General features: G+C 56.5%; 1 protein-coding gene across 1 annotated transcript in view; it reads left to right on the top strand.

Annotated features, from left to right (window-relative positions):
• ANO1 (anoctamin 1) overlaps window positions 1-18,325 on the top strand; it is a 72,413-nt gene that overhangs the window by 14,162 nt on the left and 39,926 nt on the right. The window contains exons 5-11 of the mRNA XM_019654661.1: window positions 570-624; window positions 3,565-3,616; window positions 5,970-6,035; window positions 6,496-6,551; window positions 9,510-9,551; window positions 14,893-14,957; window positions 15,797-15,931. Of these exons, the coding sequence (XP_019510206.1) occupies window positions 570-624; window positions 3,565-3,616; window positions 5,970-6,035; window positions 6,496-6,551; window positions 9,510-9,551; window positions 14,893-14,957; window positions 15,797-15,931 (471 nt within the window). The remainder of the gene's footprint in view (window positions 1-569; window positions 625-3,564; window positions 3,617-5,969; window positions 6,036-6,495; window positions 6,552-9,509; window positions 9,552-14,892; window positions 14,958-15,796; window positions 15,932-18,325) is intronic.

Genomic DNA, 18,325 nt, shown 5'->3' on the forward strand with positions numbered 1-18,325 from the left:
CCTGGAAGCCCCTGCTTTGCCAGGCCAGGCTCACCTCCAGGTTCCATAGGCTGCAGCCCCCTGGAGCCGCCCTCCCCAGCTCTACCTTAGGGAGTGGGTGACCTATCCCATAGGTGTCCCTGTGCCCTCAGGAAGCCGTAGGCAGTGTCGGTGCAGCCCCAGCCCTCAGGACCAAAGCCATTTGGAAGTGGCAGGGAGATTGTCTTAAATATTGGAAGTGTGATGGTGGACTGCTGCCCTCCCCACACCCAGCAGCGTCCAGATAGAGACCAAACACCGGCCATAAGGATGTCCTCAGAAGGAGACAGGATCCTCCAGGGGGCGGTCTGAGCACACATGCCACTAGGGTCGCTTCCCCCCCCTGTGGGTCTCCCAGCCTCCCCGCGGGGTGGGGGGAGAAGTAAATAACAGGCTGTTCCGTGGCCAGGTCGGGTCACACCTGGCCTGTGGACAGTTGCACCAATTTCACAGCTGCTGCTCGTGGGGCCAGCATGGTTCCCGGGGCCTTAGGAACCCCGAGAGCTGACTGCTGCGAACCGTGTCTCTTTCTCTTCCCGATATTTCAACAGATTTGACCTGTCTGACAAGGATTCCTTTTTCGACAGCAAAACCCGGAGCACAATAGTAAGTATCACGGAGGGATTCGCTCGCTCACCAGCAAGGTGGCCCCGGGGAAACAGATGATAATTTCATTTCAGAGAAACTCCTCCGGGTGGAAGAGGCTCTAATTATCTGTGACCAAAATAATTAGAATAATATGACCAAGAGGGCTGCAAGGGGCCCAGGGGACGCCTCAGCCCAGGCTGGAGAGGAGGAGAGAAGATGCAGCAAGAAAGAGGCAGAGGGGTTCCAGACCCCTTGGGTGATTTCGGCGGGGTCCAGGCTCCGCTGCTCCCAGCCCACCTCCCCAGCCTCCTTGCCTCCTTCCCTGAACGCTCCTAGCTGTCGCCCAGACCCAGAGCTTGCCCAGCAGGCAGGCCTGGCCGGAGTGATGGGGCAGTAGCGGGCGGCAGGGTTAGGGTAGACGTCCAGGGCTTTGTCAGGCAAGCAGACTGAGGTTTGAAACCTGATCGGGCCACCCTGCCCTGTTCAAGGTATTGGTCTAATGTTTACCCATTGGCCGCCAACTTGTCCGCTCGCCAGACTAGGCCTCGCATGGCTCAGGACCCAGCTTTTATCTAAACAAGAAATGAACCTCGCAGCCAAGCCCTGCTGTTCTCTCCTCCCTGTCCAGAAAGCCCGGCCTAGTGGGGAGAGGTGCAGGGCTGGACCTTTGAGCAGATAACTGCTTCTCACGGCCACATCCTGAGACTGGCAGGTGGCCACGGGACAGACAGGGGTGCAGATCCCATTGGCGTGAGGGCCTGGGGGCCACTGCCAGGACAGGCAGATCCGGGTCCCCGTCCACCCTCCAGCCCCTCCCAGCCTCGTGACCTCGGGAGTCACTGAACCTGCACCGGAACCAGGGTGACCCTGGCTGCCTGCTCAGAGGGCGGCCGTGGGCCCCCACAGGGAGTAACCAGGACACAGTTCCAGGAGCAGAGCTGCTGCTGTGATTTTTATTATTGACTGTGTTGCTGATTAATTTTAGTAATTAAATCTCATGATTATAGACAACAAGGAACTCATTTATGCAAAAACAGCAGCAGCCTCATGTAGCTCGGGGCTGACGTGTCCACAAGAGGTGGTCTCTCTCCCTCAGACATCTACCGCGTGGGACAGCCAACCACAGTTTAAACCTCGGTGGTTCCCCTTTTCCACACCGGTGGGAGGTACGAGAAGAATGGCCAACTGAATAAACTGAGTCATGTGCCCATGTTCCAATATGCATGTGCACCCCAACTTTTTACATTATCTGAGGCTGCCAAAGTGCTCCCCAGAAGCACAGGCCAGGTGCTTGCTATCAGGGAGGTGACCAAGGTGACAGGGACATTGGTGAATCAAAAGCTCTAGCCCCCATCTCATTGGGGATCTGCCATGTAACTGAGTTCAGTCCATGATCCCCAAGAAAGCTGGGGGTGAGTTTGTTATAGGCAAAGGTGTGGAAATGTGGCAGCCCTTCTGGGCTCCTTCCCTGTGTCCCTGGCATCAGGGTCGCCCAGTGTGCCAGTAGCTAGGAGTCGGGAGCAGCAGGGGAAAGATCTGAGGTGCTGGTCTCGGGACTTAGGCCTTTGGCCTTTGGGTGCTAGGGACCCATAGAAAGGTGGGAAGCCAAGTTCAAGATGCGGCCGGAGACCCCTGCCCGTGGCCGGCTGTGGGAGGCAGATGGAAAGCCCATGCAGAGTCACAGCAGCGGTGGTAAACGGGGCTGTGACTGCATGTGGACGGAGGAGGTGGTTACAGGAGAGTCCACACAGTCAGGAAGAGGCCACCGGTTAGGTCTGGGGGGGCGACGGGGAGGGAGCCAGCCAAGTGAGCCATTCATTCCTTCCTTCACTCACTCACTCAGTGGGCCGTTATCGAGCACCCGCCACGTTTCCCAGATGGGCGGGTGGGAAGAGGCCGCAGGCACATTTCTAATAGGGCGGGTGGTAGAATGCGCTGCAGGACAGGATGGCAGAGTTAGAAGGCAGCGCGATGGGAATGGTGGGTGCTCTGTGGCCTGTTAAGTTCGCCCTGATTAAATCTCAGGGGACAAGCGCTTCTGGCAGAAGGAACAGGCAGAGTGGAGGCCCTCGGGCTGTGGGAGAGGGTTTGCTGAGTGACAGGAGGAGGCTGGGGTGGCTGGGACAGAACTGAAACAGATGGAGATGGCGGGAGGTCCGCCGGTCGGGCCAGGGGAGCCCCTGGAAGGCCGCCGGTCTTGCCGGAGTGAGTGGGAGCATGGAGGGTTTCCAGGGGGATCGGTGTGCTCCGACCCGCACCTCTGTAGCATAGGGCCGATTATTTTCATCCCATCTGGCAGGTGGGGAAACTGAGGCACGGGGTGGTGCGTGAGTTTGCCCAAGGCCACACAGTGACAAGCAATGGAGCCATGACTTAGACCCGGGCGGGCAGACGCCTCAGCCTGGGCTCCTGAAGCCGCCAAGCTAAATGTGTCACTAGCGAAGGGGGCCCAGCACTGGGGCACTGTGGGGCTGTTCAGGGGGGCTCCTGCCAGGCCCCCCACTCTGCTGCCTCCTCATGCGGTATGGGATGGGATCCTGAGACTTGCCCACCCGGGTTTCTAGAACGTTCAGGGCTACACCCAGGAGTTGTCTCATTGGCTGTGTCCTTGGACCTCTGAACGCCAACTCACCCCTCAGCCAGAGGGGCAGTAGCCCATCAAGCAGGACACATGTGACAGCTCCTCACCCTGAACAGCAGGGTGACACAGAGTTGGTGCTTCACGAAGGGGAGGAACCGATGGGGCCCCTGCGAGACGTGCCTACTTATCCCTGAGAACATCGAGCCCCTGACACTGCTGACCAAGCATCCTCAAAAAAGTCTGCCGCTGTCCCTGGAGAGGGCAGGAGGCCATCGCTGGCCACGCTCCACCACGTCCCCTCTCGGCGATCACACGGCCGTTGCTGCGTGCCACTGCAGCCCGAGTGATGGTCCGCCCTTTTCTTGTTTCCACACTAGGTCTATGAAATTCTGAAAAGAACAACGTGTACCAAAGCCAAGTACAGCATGGGTAAGGACATTTTTGGGGCTTGACATCAGCGCTGGTTTTCCCAGTGGTAATCTTGCCTCAGAATCATCTCCGTGGGGGGTGGGCAGCCCCCTTGGGGTTTCTGAGAGGGTTTTGATTTAAGCCTGTGTGACAGTTTCAGGCAGGAGAGCCGTTCCAGGACCGAGGGGCAGTTTCGCCAAAGCCTGGCACTTTTCAGCACTAAGGTCTCCCTTTCTTTGTCTTGAGGTGTCTGTAGTGGTGTGTGGAGCCTCCCACCACAGACAGACAGACACACGTGGTAAATCCTGGCTGCTGGAAGCTGTAGGGGGACCAGGTTTCTTAACCCTCTCTTGTCCCTCACAGTCCAGCAGGAAGTAGTAGTTAGGGCTCCAGCAGGGGCGATGGCCCAAAGCAGCACCCCTGGGCTGGATGCAGCCAGACAGGCTCACGGCTTAGAGTAGAGGGCACCCCACGGGGCTGATGCAGCCCCACACCAGGCCTTGCTGGAAGGCACTGCCCTCGACACACGCCTTGATGCCGGAAGCTACCACAGGACCACCCCAGCCAGGCTCCTTGGGCCCCAGTTTATAGAACACCTCCAGCCACAGATGCAAAACCTTGCCGATTAAAGCATGTGGAGGGGAGCTGCCCCCGACGCGGGTGTCGTCCCCACAGCTCCAGGCTGTTGGTGAACGTGGAACATTTCAGAGCACGGGGATGCCTTTCTAGCCTTTCCCCGCTTCTGGAGCTGTGTTATGGCCTGCCCAGAACTGTGCTAGCAGGGCAGTCATGAGCTGTAGGAGCATCTCGGGTCCCAAGGCTGCGGCCTGGGGGCTGTAGGGTGTGTCTGGTAAGAGCCTGAGCCTGTGCACATGGTGGAGAGGGTCCTTGCACACGTGAAGCCGTGGAAGGAAAAAAGAGAACAGGAGGAGTGAAATGCTCGGCAGCTGAAGGCCCAGGATACAGGGAGGAGAGAGGAAGAGCCCCCCAGGGCCAGGCGGGCTGCGTGTCCCCTCGCTGGTACGGCTGAGGGCCGGTCACAGGGATGCCCTTCCAGGCCTGATATTTCTAAGCTGTACCCTAAGTCAGTGGGAGTGTAGGGCTTCACCCAGGGGTCAAGAGGAGCCCAGGAAAACTGTCCCCACAGGCCTGGCCCACCTCTGACAGAGGGAGAGCCTCCGCAATGGCCCAGGTCACCAGAGTCGGGAGGAAGCTGGTCCGATCCCAGGGCTGTGTCTCGGACCTCAGCCTCCCCGTGGGGCCCCTGTGAGGCCCCCTCCCCAGGAAACTCCCATGGTTGCTGTGAAGGTTTGCAGAGAGTCCAGGGTCTGAGGGCTGATCTCTGGAGCTGAACTCCGCTCCGGGGGTTCCTGGGGTCACTCTGTTCGTTCCTGCCAGCTTTCTGCCCAGGCTGGTTCCGGGTGCCTGGTGACAGAGCAGATGGATCGAGGGGCCTTCTCTGCACCCCCATTTCATGTCCTCGCCTTGCCTGAAGGCCCTGCTGGCCTCCACCTCATTCATTCAACTTGCAGCAGCAAGTGATAGATTCTGTCACACACCAAGCCTATTCCCAAGCGCTCCCTGCCCTCAGGGGCTCTGTATTCTGGGGGACGGAAACAGGTAGTAAATCGTCAGATAAACCAGAACATAACCTTGCAGTTGAAAGGACATGGGGTTTGCCCGGGGGAGCGGGAGCCGTGATTGGAGAAGGCCTAGACCACAGACGGGAGCAGTGAGCCCTGCTGGCGGGGAGCAGCCCACATACTGGCAGCTCCTAGGAGAGCATCCTAGGAACAGTAAGGAGTACTTACCCCGCATCCATCTTTTACTGCAGATGAATGTCTCGCTCACGTGTGACTTTAGCCACACGCTCCCACCTCTCTCTAGTTTGGATTTCTGAGCATCTCTCAGGTGCCCTGACCATTCCAGATCACTGACCAAGGAGATGGTCTGTTTTTAAGTGGACTTCAGGAAGTCCCTTTCCCACCAGTTTCACAGTAGCAGAGGGTGGGCCAGCCAAGCCACTGAAAAACCTGACTCACTTACTACATAGAAAGCCCTCTGGGCTAGGCAAAGGGTCCCGTGACCAGTAGGGGCTTCGTGGAGACTTCTCAGCAACGCTGACCCCCAAGGGTGTGTGTGGAGCAAGATGAGACTCCCAGGAACCCCGTCCCCATGCACAGCCGCATCTGCCTTGTGCCCACATCCACACCTCTGGAGTCCAGGAGGTGCGGGGCCTGGGGTCTGCAAATAAAGGCCTGGCTCTCATCCCACTGCCCCAGGAGCACTGGACCACAGTGCGCTTTCTCCCCCAAATGCAGCTTTGATCCTTTCAGGCCCTTTTGCATGTAACTAATAGCCAATGTGTAAACAGGGCAAGGAGAGGGAAGAAAGAAGGACTCTGCCCTTTTAAGTAAAAGGCGAAAATGTGGTAAATATGGTAAGTGCCTCTGCCCCAGCACGGGGCCCGCAGGCCTCCTCTTTGGCTTTTCCAATCAACCTAAAATCTAATTCCAAATTGTATGTGTGTTTCTGACACCATCAATTTTCCCATCATATTTTTCTCATGATTCAGCTTTTCTAACCACTTAAAATCCATCTTTCTGATCTGCAGGCCTGCCCTCAAGCAGGCGGGGTAGTTGGTGAATTGCAGGTTTGGGGGTCCCTTCTGCCTCCCAGATGCCTCTGTGTCTTCCTAATTCTGCCAATAGAGCATGTTTTTGTCATCTGGTTGAGCCCAGGGAAGAAACCCCAGGAAGGTGGCCGGGCTCTGTGCGGCCAGGTGTGGTTTGCTTTGAGAACCTTCTCGGTGATTGAGAGTCCTGGGACCACGCTGATGGAACACGGAGCAGCGGGGGACACGCCTGGGCTGTAACCTTCTCTCTGCCTTTCTTTTCAAGGCATCACGAGCCTGTTGGCCAATGGCGTTTACTCAGCGGCCTACCCACTACATGATGTAAGTGACCTGGACCCACACAACTTATCTCCGTGTCGTTGTTTGACTCCTCGAATCCCCATGGGCCACCCCCTCCCCTGCCCCCGGCCCAGGGAGCTCTAATTATCCTGCGGTCCAGCTTCCTGCTTTGGTTCTCCCTTAAATGTCAACTGCGCACAGGCCTTCACTGTTCCCCCAGGTGGGGACCTGGAAGTTACATAAAGGCCCAGCTTTTCTTGCAGAACAGTTCCACCCAAACAGGGGCATTGGTGGCAGAAACTCTGCGGCCAGCTGGTCCATGAAATGTCTTTCCCGGCCCCTCCGGGCTCTGGCAGAGTGACCAGGGCCCTGTGCGTGTCTGTCTCCCCAGAGTAAGTGGTCAGCTTCCTGAGCTGAATCTCTAAATCCCACTGGGACCCCCTGACAAATATAGCCCGTGGCCGTGGCCGCGCGTTGTCTTGGCTCAGGACGGAGAGAACGAGATGATTTTCTTCTTATTATCTCTATGGAAACAGGGACCAGAGTTCAACCGGGCGCTGGGAATGGGCCGCGGGGGCCCGAGCAGTGTGGGAAGCCCAGACAGAGGCTCTCTGGAACTTTCTAAATTGTGTTACTGCAAAGACTAGGAACCAACAAGCCAGAGAGAGAGGGCGGGCCTGGGGGCCAGGGACCCAAATTCTAGTGCTGGGCACTCACTGTGCGTCCTTGGATGGAGGCGTTCCCTTGTGGTCTCTGAGCCCTAGCGTCCCCACCTGCGAGTCGGGAATAATTACCAGCCCTTTCCCGTTGCCAGGGTCGCAGGGGGTGTCAGAGGGAATACAGAAATAAAAGCGTTTTGAGTAACACTGGACTGGACAAGCAGAGGGTGCCAGCACAGCAGAGGGCCACCCTCCCCACCCAGGACCATTGACCTGTTGCCCATCCCCTCGTCACTCACTGTAGGAACCTGGGGTCGACCGACCAGCTCCCTCACCTTTGTGACTTCGTGTTTGCTGTTCCTCCTGCCTGCAATGCCCTTCCCTGCCTCCTCTGCCTGGGTCGCGCCTGTCCCCTCCCCAAGGCAGACTGAGCATGACATCCGCTCCAGGCTGTCCTTGTCCCCCTTCTCTGGCACAGTTGATCTCTTCCTTCCTCCTCTGGGCTTCTGATGCTCCTGGTCCCACAAAGACACCACTGTTCGGGCCCCATTCATTGCAAGCGTAGCTCATGAAAGCCTCACGCTCACACCTAGTGGGTGCTCAGTAAATGCAGTGTTGATTTGGGTTGGATCGCGTCAACTTGCCTCGGTGAGCAGCCTGTTGCTGGACCATGTTTCAAGGGCAGGGTTCAGAGCCGCGCAGACCCTAGCCGTCACTCCCGGCCCCTCCCGAGGAGCCCAGATCCTCTGGGTCTACTTCCAGGGTTCTTTCCAGCCGGATGATGGACTTGGGGCATCTTGAGGGAATGTGGAATTTTACATCCGTGAATTTTCCATGCACTTAAAGGGCACCCACCTCCTTGAGTACCAAAGCTGCTATTCAAACATTTAGGGAGCTACGTCGCTCTGAGTGGGGCCAACAGAACGCTGCCTGCAGTGAACTTGGCCTCCGTGTGCTGTGCAGCCCTGGCTCTAAACTTTTCATCATCTGTCTCACTCACCGCTGAGTTGTCCGACGTCACGGCTCTCTGTGCATGGCCCATAGCATCGCCACCCCCTCCAATGCCTGGCTTACTGCATTCATTCCTTCGACAGGAGTATCTGTCAGCAGGGTGCAGGGTGCCGGTGCCAGCCGGATAGCCACCTGCTGGAATCGTGTGTGGAGGAAGAACGCACTGCTCTGAGTCAGATCCCAGGGGGTCTTCTGTAATTAGTGTGTCAAATACCGAGAAAAGACTCTGACATTTCAGCTGGCCGCTCGGTGGCTTTTGAACTTCCTTCCCGTTTGGCGTCTACCCACCTTGAGGTCACTAGCGAACTGACCTCTCGATTGATGAGATGCTGTGGGACCATGTGACTGCCTCAGCCATGAGAAGAAACACAGGGAAATGCTGGAAGGTTGGGCATGAGCAAGGGAGGGTGCCTGCCGTGGAGGAAACTGGTTACACCGCTCCGAGGGTCTCCGTCCAAAGGCCAGGGCATCGGGTTGCCTGCCTGATGGTCAAGTCCTCCCCGCCTGGAGGGGCTGGCAGGGCTGATGGGGGTCAGGGAAGGAGCTGGTGGGTGCAACAGGGAGCCGGCAGGGAGCCTTATCTGCCAGGCCATCCTCAGGACCAGTGGCCATGCCGGCCAAGCCCGGGCTGGCTCACAGAGCCCCTGTTGTGGCTTTTGCTCAGTCACTGGTGTCAACTGCTGGTCCAGGGGGCTCACTTTCGACTTTCAGATGCTCCTTCTCTTCCATTGGACTTGGAGACTAGGTCTGAGTCCCAGAGCTGACCAAATTCAGCCATCTGTCCCCAGGGAAGTCAGTTTGCTTCTCTGAGACTCAATGTTTCCGTCTATAAAATGGGAGTGTTGGGCTCATGATCTCCATGCAGTGACCATATTATTTATCATCCTTCCTGGGGCGCTGAAAGTGAAAGAGGGCACCCCCTGGCCAGGGCACTGGGGACAAGACACTGGGACCATACCACGGAGTGGGACGTGTATTCACCTTATTGATATGCCCCTTCCAGCCCCAGAAGCCCCCTTTCTTTTGTGTTACCAGTTCCAAGGCCCTGACCGGGGGTCCTTTCCTGGACTTTGTCTCTGTGTCAGTGGTGGGGGTGACTTGGGCTTTCCCAGCTGGTGGGTGGTGACGCCAGGCAGCCACGGGACCCACAGAGCACTTTGTATCAGGGGACGGAGGCCTGGTCCACCTTCGCTCTGTGTGAAGTTTTGTCCTAGGATTATCTTAGCCGTGTCACTGAGGGTTTGTGAAGTTTGTCTGGAAAAATGAGGAATCTGAGCTACTCCAAAGCTCTCTTGGGTGGTAAGAATATCCCTTTTCTCTTTTTGAACAGGGAGACTACGAAGGTGAGAATGTGGAGTTCAATGACAGAAAAGTAAGTTGACGCGGAGTGGAAAGCACTCCATCGGGGCCTGAAGGGACCCCGGGGCCCTCGGGAGGGTCAGAGCCCCACACACAGGAAGGACCGGGGCGCTCGCGGCAGGGGCGGGGCGGGCATTTGTGGCAACGATGCTTCTCTCGCAGCTGAGGGAGAACATGGGTGGATTCTGCTTCGTTGGTTCCTTGTGCTCTTTCTGATTCTCAGAAGCGTCCTTGGCAGGCTATTGTGAAGGTGTGAAAGGGTGTGCTCCTCAGAGGCTGCCCTGTCTGTCCTCTTTGTCCTCCCTCCACCCGACCTGGCCGGGTTCAAACCTGTGTCATAACTGGGGGAATCCACCTCCAGCCACTTTTGCTGACATTTCGCTTAATCTGGCCCTGCTCCTGGGCAAATAAGTTTGGGAACCACTGTGGCCAGCCACACAGAGAGCCACGGCCCCCAGCAGCACCCTGGGGACACTTGGTGGATGGTGTCCAACCCGGTGTTTCTCAAACTGACTTGACCTGGAACCCTTTCTAATGGAAAAGTTACTGAGTTAGTGTTCCATGGGACGCACTTTGGGAAACACCGAGTGACCCTTTTCCTCCTCGGTGTGGCTGCTTCCGGAAGCTCTTTCTCTCCCCCCCCCCACATGAACGTCTCCCCCACCACGGCCATTTCTCATCCTCCCCTCCATGCTCAAGCGGGTTCTGTCCTGCCACCCTGCACACATGCCGACGCCCAGGCACCAGCCTTACTGCTACTCCACATCAGTCCCTGTCGGCCCCCCAGACAAGCACAGACCTTCCTCACCCTGGGGAGCAGCTCCCTGCTCCATGTATCCGCCTCAGCCCCCCTGGTCCTGCCTCTCACCCCCGAGTAGATCCCTCCAAGGTGGTGGACGGAGATGCGTCCCTGAGATCCTCACAATGGTGGCCTTGTCCCAGATCGCAGGAGCCGGGAACCTTTGTGTCTGGAATGTTCTCCATTCCCGCCTCCCTTCAGCCCCCAATACGTGTTTTTAAACCTTTGGCACTTGACACAACTTGCCCGCTCGGGAATCCAGTTGAAGATGCTATCTGATTTAGCACAAAAATGACATATTTGGTTATTTTTAGCGGAACATCTGGCATTCGTCTAAGACCCCATGACTTACAGAACTCCCCCATTCCCTCCACGGCCTGCTCTGGCCAACTCTGGCCTCAGCGTCTCACCCTCCCCGTCCCCCTGCACTCCTCTGCCACGCGCTGATGTCCTCCCTCATGGGCACCCACGACCCCCTCTGGCCTGATTCAGTCCCCCAAGCCACATAGGCCCCTCCACCCTCATCCCCACCGGCCTTCCCTCGCTCCAGCCACACTGGCCGCTGTGCTAATCTGAAGACGGCTTGGCCTGTGGTCACGTCTGTGCCAAGACGATCTCATTCAGTTACTTTTTCAGGAACTATTTACTGGGCAGTGCTGTGTGCCAGGCCCAGCAAAATGCAGCTCCGGGTTTATCCAGACCCCTCTGTTCTCTCTGCCTGGAAATCTGCTCACCCTCTACCACCCCCGTTTTCTGTCCCAGCAAAGGAAACAAGGCCTGGCCATGGGGGTAGTCAGGGAGTATTGGATAAGTGGATGGATGGATGGATGGATGGATGGATGGATGGATGGATGGATGGATGGATATGTCGGTAGGTGGGTGGATGGATGGATGGACTGACAGATGGTTGGGTGGTTGGATGGATTAAAGGAAAAAAGGGAGGCAGGGAGGATGCCCCGGGTAAGCGTTTGGGTCCTAACTCAGAACCTCGGAGAACTTACTCTGCCCTGGTGACTCCGCCTTAAGTGACCTGGTTCTGAGTATTTTGCGTTTCCAATGACAGAATCTGTGGCATCCTGTCAGTGGCTGGAGCTCCGGGTGCCTGACCCCAGGTACCTCACAAGACAGAAAGGGGGACACAGCCGAGCCAAGGCCATTTTCCTGTGCTGAGCTAGAGGGGCCGGGGCGCAAGTAGGGATGTTCAAGCAAGCGGCGGACGCGGCTGTAATGGGGGGCGGGGCACAGCTCTCCCCAGCTCTCCCCTCTGAGATCCATCACCTCCCTTTGGGTTGAGGTTGCTCCATCCTGTGCTGGACTGAGAGTCACAGGGCCTGACTCATTCGTTCATTCATTCATTCATTCATTCGTTCGTTCGTTCAGCAATTACTTACTGGAACCCTGTTATCTGTCCCAGGCCTGGTTCGAGGTGTTGGGGATGACACAGACCAGACAAACCTGTCCTCCTGGGATCTCCATTCTGGGGGGAGATGGCAAGGGGCACGTACGCATTCCTACACAGTCACTAAGGAGGCTTCAGTGCTGCGATGGGCCTGCCTGGCGAGTAGGCCCAGGTGGGAGGTCTGGGCAGGAGGAATGCTAGCGGGCTGAGCCGAGATCCCCCCCGAGTTCTGTGTCCTGGAAGTCTCCGGGCTACAGTGACTGGAGCCAGCAGCCTCTATGGGCCCACCCAGGGCCCCGGCACCTCCACCCTGCTCACGAGGCTGAGGGGCACCCTCAGAGTTCTGCCAGTGGTAACAGGGAAATCCAAGTCAGATTTCTTTACGCTGACGCCTGCAGAGGGATAGATGTTCACTTCTTGGCAGGAAGAAAATCCTACCAAGGTAAAGTGGCTTATGTAGAAGGCTGGGTGTGTCGCCATCTGTCACAGCTATCAGCGGATGGTGGCCAGCCTGCTGTGGACCAGCCCCTACTGGGCAGGCCCGTGAACAGTGACCAATGTGACGTGGCCATGCCTTCCAGAGGCTCTCTCATGGCTTCTCCCCTTGTATCTTCACCCTCTCCCTCTCTCTCTCCCCCTTCCTCCCTCCCTCCGATGCATCTCCCAGTTTTAGTCTGCCTGTGATATAACTCGGTGACTTGATTTCAGCTAAGGAGAGCGAGCTGCCCAGGAGTGTTTGCCACTTTGCTTTTCCCAAAATGCTATGCAATCTCATCAGCGTTTGCTGGCTTAGACCTCCCTATTTACAGAGTAAAACTGGGGGCTATTCGTCATTTTCTGCATTCCCAGGCAGAGTGAGACATAGCAAACCACCGGCACGCTGCCTTTAGAAAGCTCTCTGACGGGCATGAGCCCATTTGGGCTCACTCTGTGCCTGGCAGGAAAGACAGCGTCCCTCAGTATGAAGTAGACGATGGGGCTTAGAGTGGCGGGCCTGACTCAGGTCACCCACGCAGGACTCGGGGCAGGGTCTGCCCAGGACCACCACTAGGGGCTCAGAGAGAGAGAGAGTCTGCCCACTCCAGACTCGGCAGAGCCAACGTCCCAGCACGAGCACAGCTCCCATTCCTGGACACTTTCCCCTCTGAGACAATGGGGGAGGCCCCTCTGAGGCGTCCGGGTTCCTTACCAGAAGCTGCAAAGGCTCACCGCCAGCACAGAGCCTTGCTGTTCACCTGTCAGAACTTGGAATCCTGCTGAATACATCCTGTTTGTACCACTTACAGAAGGACTTAAAACCTAAAGACAGCCACTCATGAAGATCAGAGCAGGCACAACCCAGGATTCTGACAGCAAGGGTCACTTCTAATGTACTAAGAGCACATTTTGCTTTTAAAGTTACTTCCCTCCTGCTTTTTAGAGGCCTGTGTGTTGACTTCGATGGATCGCAGTGCTTGCATTCTCCTGAGTTCTTTCTCAGAAGTGCAGAAGCGGCCTGAGGAAATGGAAGTGTTCACTAGAGGCCATTGCTAAGGGACCTCTGACTCCCTGGTCTGTGCACCCCACCCAGCGAGCCTCTTACACATTTTTAATATTCAAAGACTTATGTGAAGATATCTTTGTGCACAGAAATGCACAAAGTCAGTGGGGAGTGGGAGAGTGGGGGTGGGAATGCCTTAGCTCAGGCTGCTAACAGAGCAACAGACATTTACTTCTCACATTTCTGGAGGCTGGAAATCCAAGATCAGGGTGCCGGCAGGGCTGCCTTCTGGTGAGGGCTCTCTTTCTGGCTTGCAGACAGCCGCCTCTCGCTAGGTCCTCACATGGCCTTTCCTCCATGCATATGCACGGAGAAAGAAAGCTCAGATGTCTCTTCTTATAAGGACACCCGCCCTATCAAATCAAAACCCCACTCTTATGACCTCATTTAACTTCAGTTACTTCTGTAAAGACCCCATCTCCAAGTAGGGGTTAGGGCTCCAACATGAATTTGGGGGATACAAACATTCAGTTCGTAGCATAGAGTGTTTGGGGGTGATGCTATAAGATGGTGCATGTTTTCATGGGGCCACAGCAGAATCTGAGTATAGGAGGCCTCCCCCCAAATGTTAAGTTCATTATTAAGAAAAGGAAAAAGGACCCGAGGCAAGCCGCAGTGTACCGAAGAGGACTGGTGCGTCCTCACGGGCGTCCCCGTGCCTGCCTCCCGCCCATGCCTCGTCTGATCCAGCAGGGACAGGTGGCCGAGGCACAGAAGGTCCCAGGTGGGTCCCGGCTCCCCTCCACCCAGCCGTATGACCTCAGGCTGTGAGTTACGGTTGGTAAAGCACTAATTACCCACATGCGTGGGATTTCCTTTTTAGAACCAGCAGTCCTGACATGGAGCCTTCTCTAGGACACCCTCTGCGTGTTCATACAAGGCTTCCAATCTGTCACGCTGATTCCCGTCCCTGCCCAAAGCCTGGGGGGTAATGGGGCGTGTGTAGATTTCATTTATTTCACTAAGCATGTTAATCAGACAGCCCATCTCAGGAGATAAGTGTCAAGCTCTTTGCATCCCATGAGATTTTTTAAAAACCTTGCCACGTGTATCTCTCTGCTCCAGAGACTGGTAGATTCTGTCCTTTATAAAGATGGTTTGGTGTGTGACAGGGACGACCGGGAAATGTAAATGGAAAAGCCTTACAGCGTTAGGCTGTTTTAGATCAAATCTGAATCAAATTAGGAACAGTGAGGATTTCATAACGATGCCAGAAGTTGCTTTCCCATCCCCACCTTCACCTAAAAGTGGAGGCTCATTCTAGTTCGGGGAGTGCCCCCACCCCACCGCCAGCCTCCAGTACCAGCTCAGCTCCCACCAAGGCTGGGTTCTTCGGGACCCTTACCAAAGCCCCGCCGGAGACGGAGCTCAGGGCTCAGGGCTGTGTCTGCAGAGCTCACCTCTGAAAGTCCAGTGTTCAGCAGGGTAATTGGCACATGGCCGGCTCTGAATGACTGACTGACTGACTGACTGAATGAATGAATGAATGAATGAATGAATAATGTAGCTGTTAACTGAGAACAGGAGTTCATCAGCGTCCTGGCAGCCCTGTGTTCTGGGGAGTGAACTGGGAACATCATATTTTCAGCAGCCCTTCCCCACTCCCTCTCTCCCAGCTCCTGTATGAAGAGTGGGCGAGTTACGGGGTCTTCTATAAGTACCAGCCCATCGACCTGGTCAGGTAAGAGGGACCCCTGGGGCAGGCCTGGCTCCTCAGGCAGTGGCTGTGGGAGGTGAGTCCCGAGCTGGATAAATGTCCCCGTATGTTTCAGCCGCACTGCGCATTCAGTACCGAGGAACCTGTCTGAACTTGAAGAGCTTGTGCAGCGGGCCCAAGGTCTCTGGCAGCCTGGGCCAGCCTTAGCTTAAGTAGTTTATTTGAACTCTCTGGAGGACGGGTTCTTCCATCATGTTCACCGCCTCCTGCTGCATTCAGAGCCCAGCAGCTGGGCAACTGCTGGGGTTTCTGGCATTGCTGTGTTGAGAGGAAGAGAAGAGCTGCCTCAAACTTTGTCCTCTCCCAAGAAGACCTCTGTCCCAAGGGCGGGAAGTGGGGCAGACTGGACTAAGCAATGTGTGTCCTGTGGGGACATGTAGACCAGAGTTCAGCCCATGAAAGTGAATTTAAACCCATCAAGGTGCCAAAAACGCTTAATATGAGGAGCTGCTGGTTCTCCTGGTGCCTCCAGGCCAGAGTTCATTCCAGGTCTCAGCTAAACAGGACTTGGAATGGAGCTGACAGCCTCCCCAGGCCATCCGTCACACCCACCAGCGGTGGGTGTCACAAACGGAAATGTTCCCACCTTCCTGGGGCACAGAAAAGAGGGGGTGGGCAGAGGAAAAGCAGAGAGCACCCCTAAACCTGATGGCCTGGCTCAGAGCTCTGCCCACTCTCTACTTCTTGAGAACGGGTGGCCCCAATTTGAGCTATTCCTTGCTGGGGAGGGGACGTGACATGTCTCTCCACTGGTGCAGAATGAAAGTAAGCTTGTCTGTGTTTGGCTCTGCCCCACGGCGCAGGAAGTATTTTGGGGAGAAGATCGGCCTGTACTTCGCCTGGCTGGGCGTGTACACCCAGATGCTCATCCCTGCCTCCGTGGTTGGGGTCATCGTCTTCCTCTACGGATGTGCCACCGTCAACGAAAACATCCCCAGGTAGGTGGCCACTGTCCTTAGGAAGGAGCCTAACATTGCCAACACAGCTCCAGGCCTCGTTAGACTGGGGCCCCCCCTCTCCCTGCCTCCCGCACACACACTCAGCCCCGGACGTGGCGCGCCAGGCCATCAGGATGAGAGACACAGTGCAGCGGGTTTACCTGGCGTCTGAAGACCAGGCATCCTTTACGGGCATGAACGCCCTAGGAGACGTTCTATTGTTGAAAGGACACGGAAAACAAATACCCAGCTCCTTTTATTTCTTTTTCCCCCCTCCCTTTTAGTTGTTAGTCACAGTGTGACAGGATAATGCACTTCTTCCTTGTGAAGTCAGGAAATGAGACAAATGATGTGCAGAGGCCTCGGGGCAGGACAGTCAGCCTGCCAGGTCTCTCTCCACGCTGCTCCCCTTGTCCCCAGGGCTCTGGGAAGTGTGGCAGGAACAGCAGACCCAGGCCTCTGAACGCCGAGCTGATGCTCCTTCTGCTGTTGACCAAGGGTTCAGACAGGCGCAGGGGCTCTGGAAGGAAGGCCAAGACCCCAGAGACAGGCCAGCCTCCTGTGGGGCTGTGATTCTCCCAGAATGGCAGCCAGAACAGAAGGGAAGTCTTCCGAGCTTGGAGGATGCTGTCCTCGCATGCATAGAAGTCTCCCGTCCTTTCAAGCTGTTTCCCAGACCTGCTAAAAATGACCCCAAGACAACTGTGTTGTGTGTTAGGACCACAGGCTACTGTGCCGATTAGAAAGCTGTAAGCCCCCTGACCCTGCCTCCCAGGAGCTCACAGTCTCTTGGGAAAAGTCCTAAGACATCAATCCAGTTACATTTCTTACGACTCAGCCCGGTATCTCTAAAGCAGAGCTATGGCTTGGAAAATGCAGCCGTCATTCCAGCCAATAAAGTGCGAGTGGGCCTTTATCTGGCGAGGAAACTGGCCCACGAGGACCCTCAGCACAGAAAGGCCATATCCAGTACATTTTTGTGTAAATTATGTTTTAATACATGAATAATACCTAAACTATTCCACCCACCCGGAATCAAATGTTAAAGGAATCTGGCTCATGTCCCCTCCAGGGTTACTTTGGGCACAGGCAGGAGAAAGCTTGTCCTTTGTTTGCTAATATGACATGAGGTCACTGTGCTTGGGTTTGACTGTGGTGAAGCTCAAAGTAGCCTAGACCTGGTGGGGATTTTACTCCAAAGCACCGAGGGATGTGGCCAGTGGAGGCCTCCTGGTCCCCCTGGGAGGCCGCTGGGGACGTCTCCACCTTCCTTCCTCCTTCCCCTGGATGTAGAGCCGGCTGCCTCGGCCAGGAGGCTCTGCTCAGGCAGGCGTGGACACCCCAACAAGGGCGCCGAGGTCCCTGGGCCAGGCCAGCACCACAGCCTCCCATCACATGGTCCGAGGGGCAGACAGCACTTGCAGGGCATCCCTGAGGTCTGTCCGACCTTGGCCTTGGCCTGGTTGGTGCCTTGGAGGAAGCGGCAGGTCTTGTTTCCCTTGGAGGCTGATCCACCCCTGCCCCCGCTCCAAAGACCAGGCCTTCCAGTTCTTCGTCTTTATTTTGGCTGAAGGTGGTGAAGGGAGCGGCGGAGGGTTTAAAACTGGCAGAAAAAAAGGCTTTTTGTCTGGCTGGCGTTGGTGCTGGCAGGCGAGAGGGCTGGGGCAGCCGTGGTTCTCACAGCCGTCTGAGATGTGGGGGCCTGGCCCTCCCTGGTCCCTGCCTACCTCAGGGCTCCAGGCGCCCCCCTTTGGGCCAGGCACTCACTGTGGCCCCAGGAGGCACATTAACAACGGGGGAGGGGAGGGAGCGGCCTCTATGGGCTGGTCCCGAGAGGGGCTCGGGTCAAGTACTGCCCCACACATTGGCCTCTTCTGCCTCCCAGGAGAGGCCCCCAGAAAACAGGAAGCTCAGAGAAGGGCAAGAGATGGACCCCTCAAGATGGCGCCTGCGCATCCTTTTAAAATCACTTTAGCTGCCTGGTGCCCGCTTATTCCCGTAATAATATCACTACTGGGAACAGGAGTATGGCCCACCAGTGCCAGTGCTGTTCCAGGGCTTCCCGTGCGTTCTCTGGTTGATCCTCTTGAGAACCCAGTAACGTGGGCACCCTCCATTCTCAGCATCCCCAGGCTACAGATGGGGAAACTGAGGCCCAAAGAGTTCGAGTAACCTGCCCAAGGCCACATTGATCCCAAGTACTAAGCTGAGATTCAATTCCCAGCTCCGGATGCACGTTGCCAGGCCGCCTGCGTGCGCCCACATGTCACGCGTGTGCCCACATGTCACGCCCGCGCCTGGCGCTCGCGCCGTGCCCGCCCCATGCCCACCCCTCACGCACGCATGCGCGCACACTTCCCCGGGCTCCAATCCCGCAGCGGTGGCCTCTGTCTG

This window comes from Hipposideros armiger, unplaced genomic scaffold (genome assembly GCF_001890085.2).
Source record: "Hipposideros armiger isolate ML-2016 unplaced genomic scaffold, ASM189008v1 scaffold_228, whole genome shotgun sequence".
Taxonomy (NCBI): Eukaryota; Metazoa; Chordata; class Mammalia; order Chiroptera; family Hipposideridae; genus Hipposideros; species Hipposideros armiger.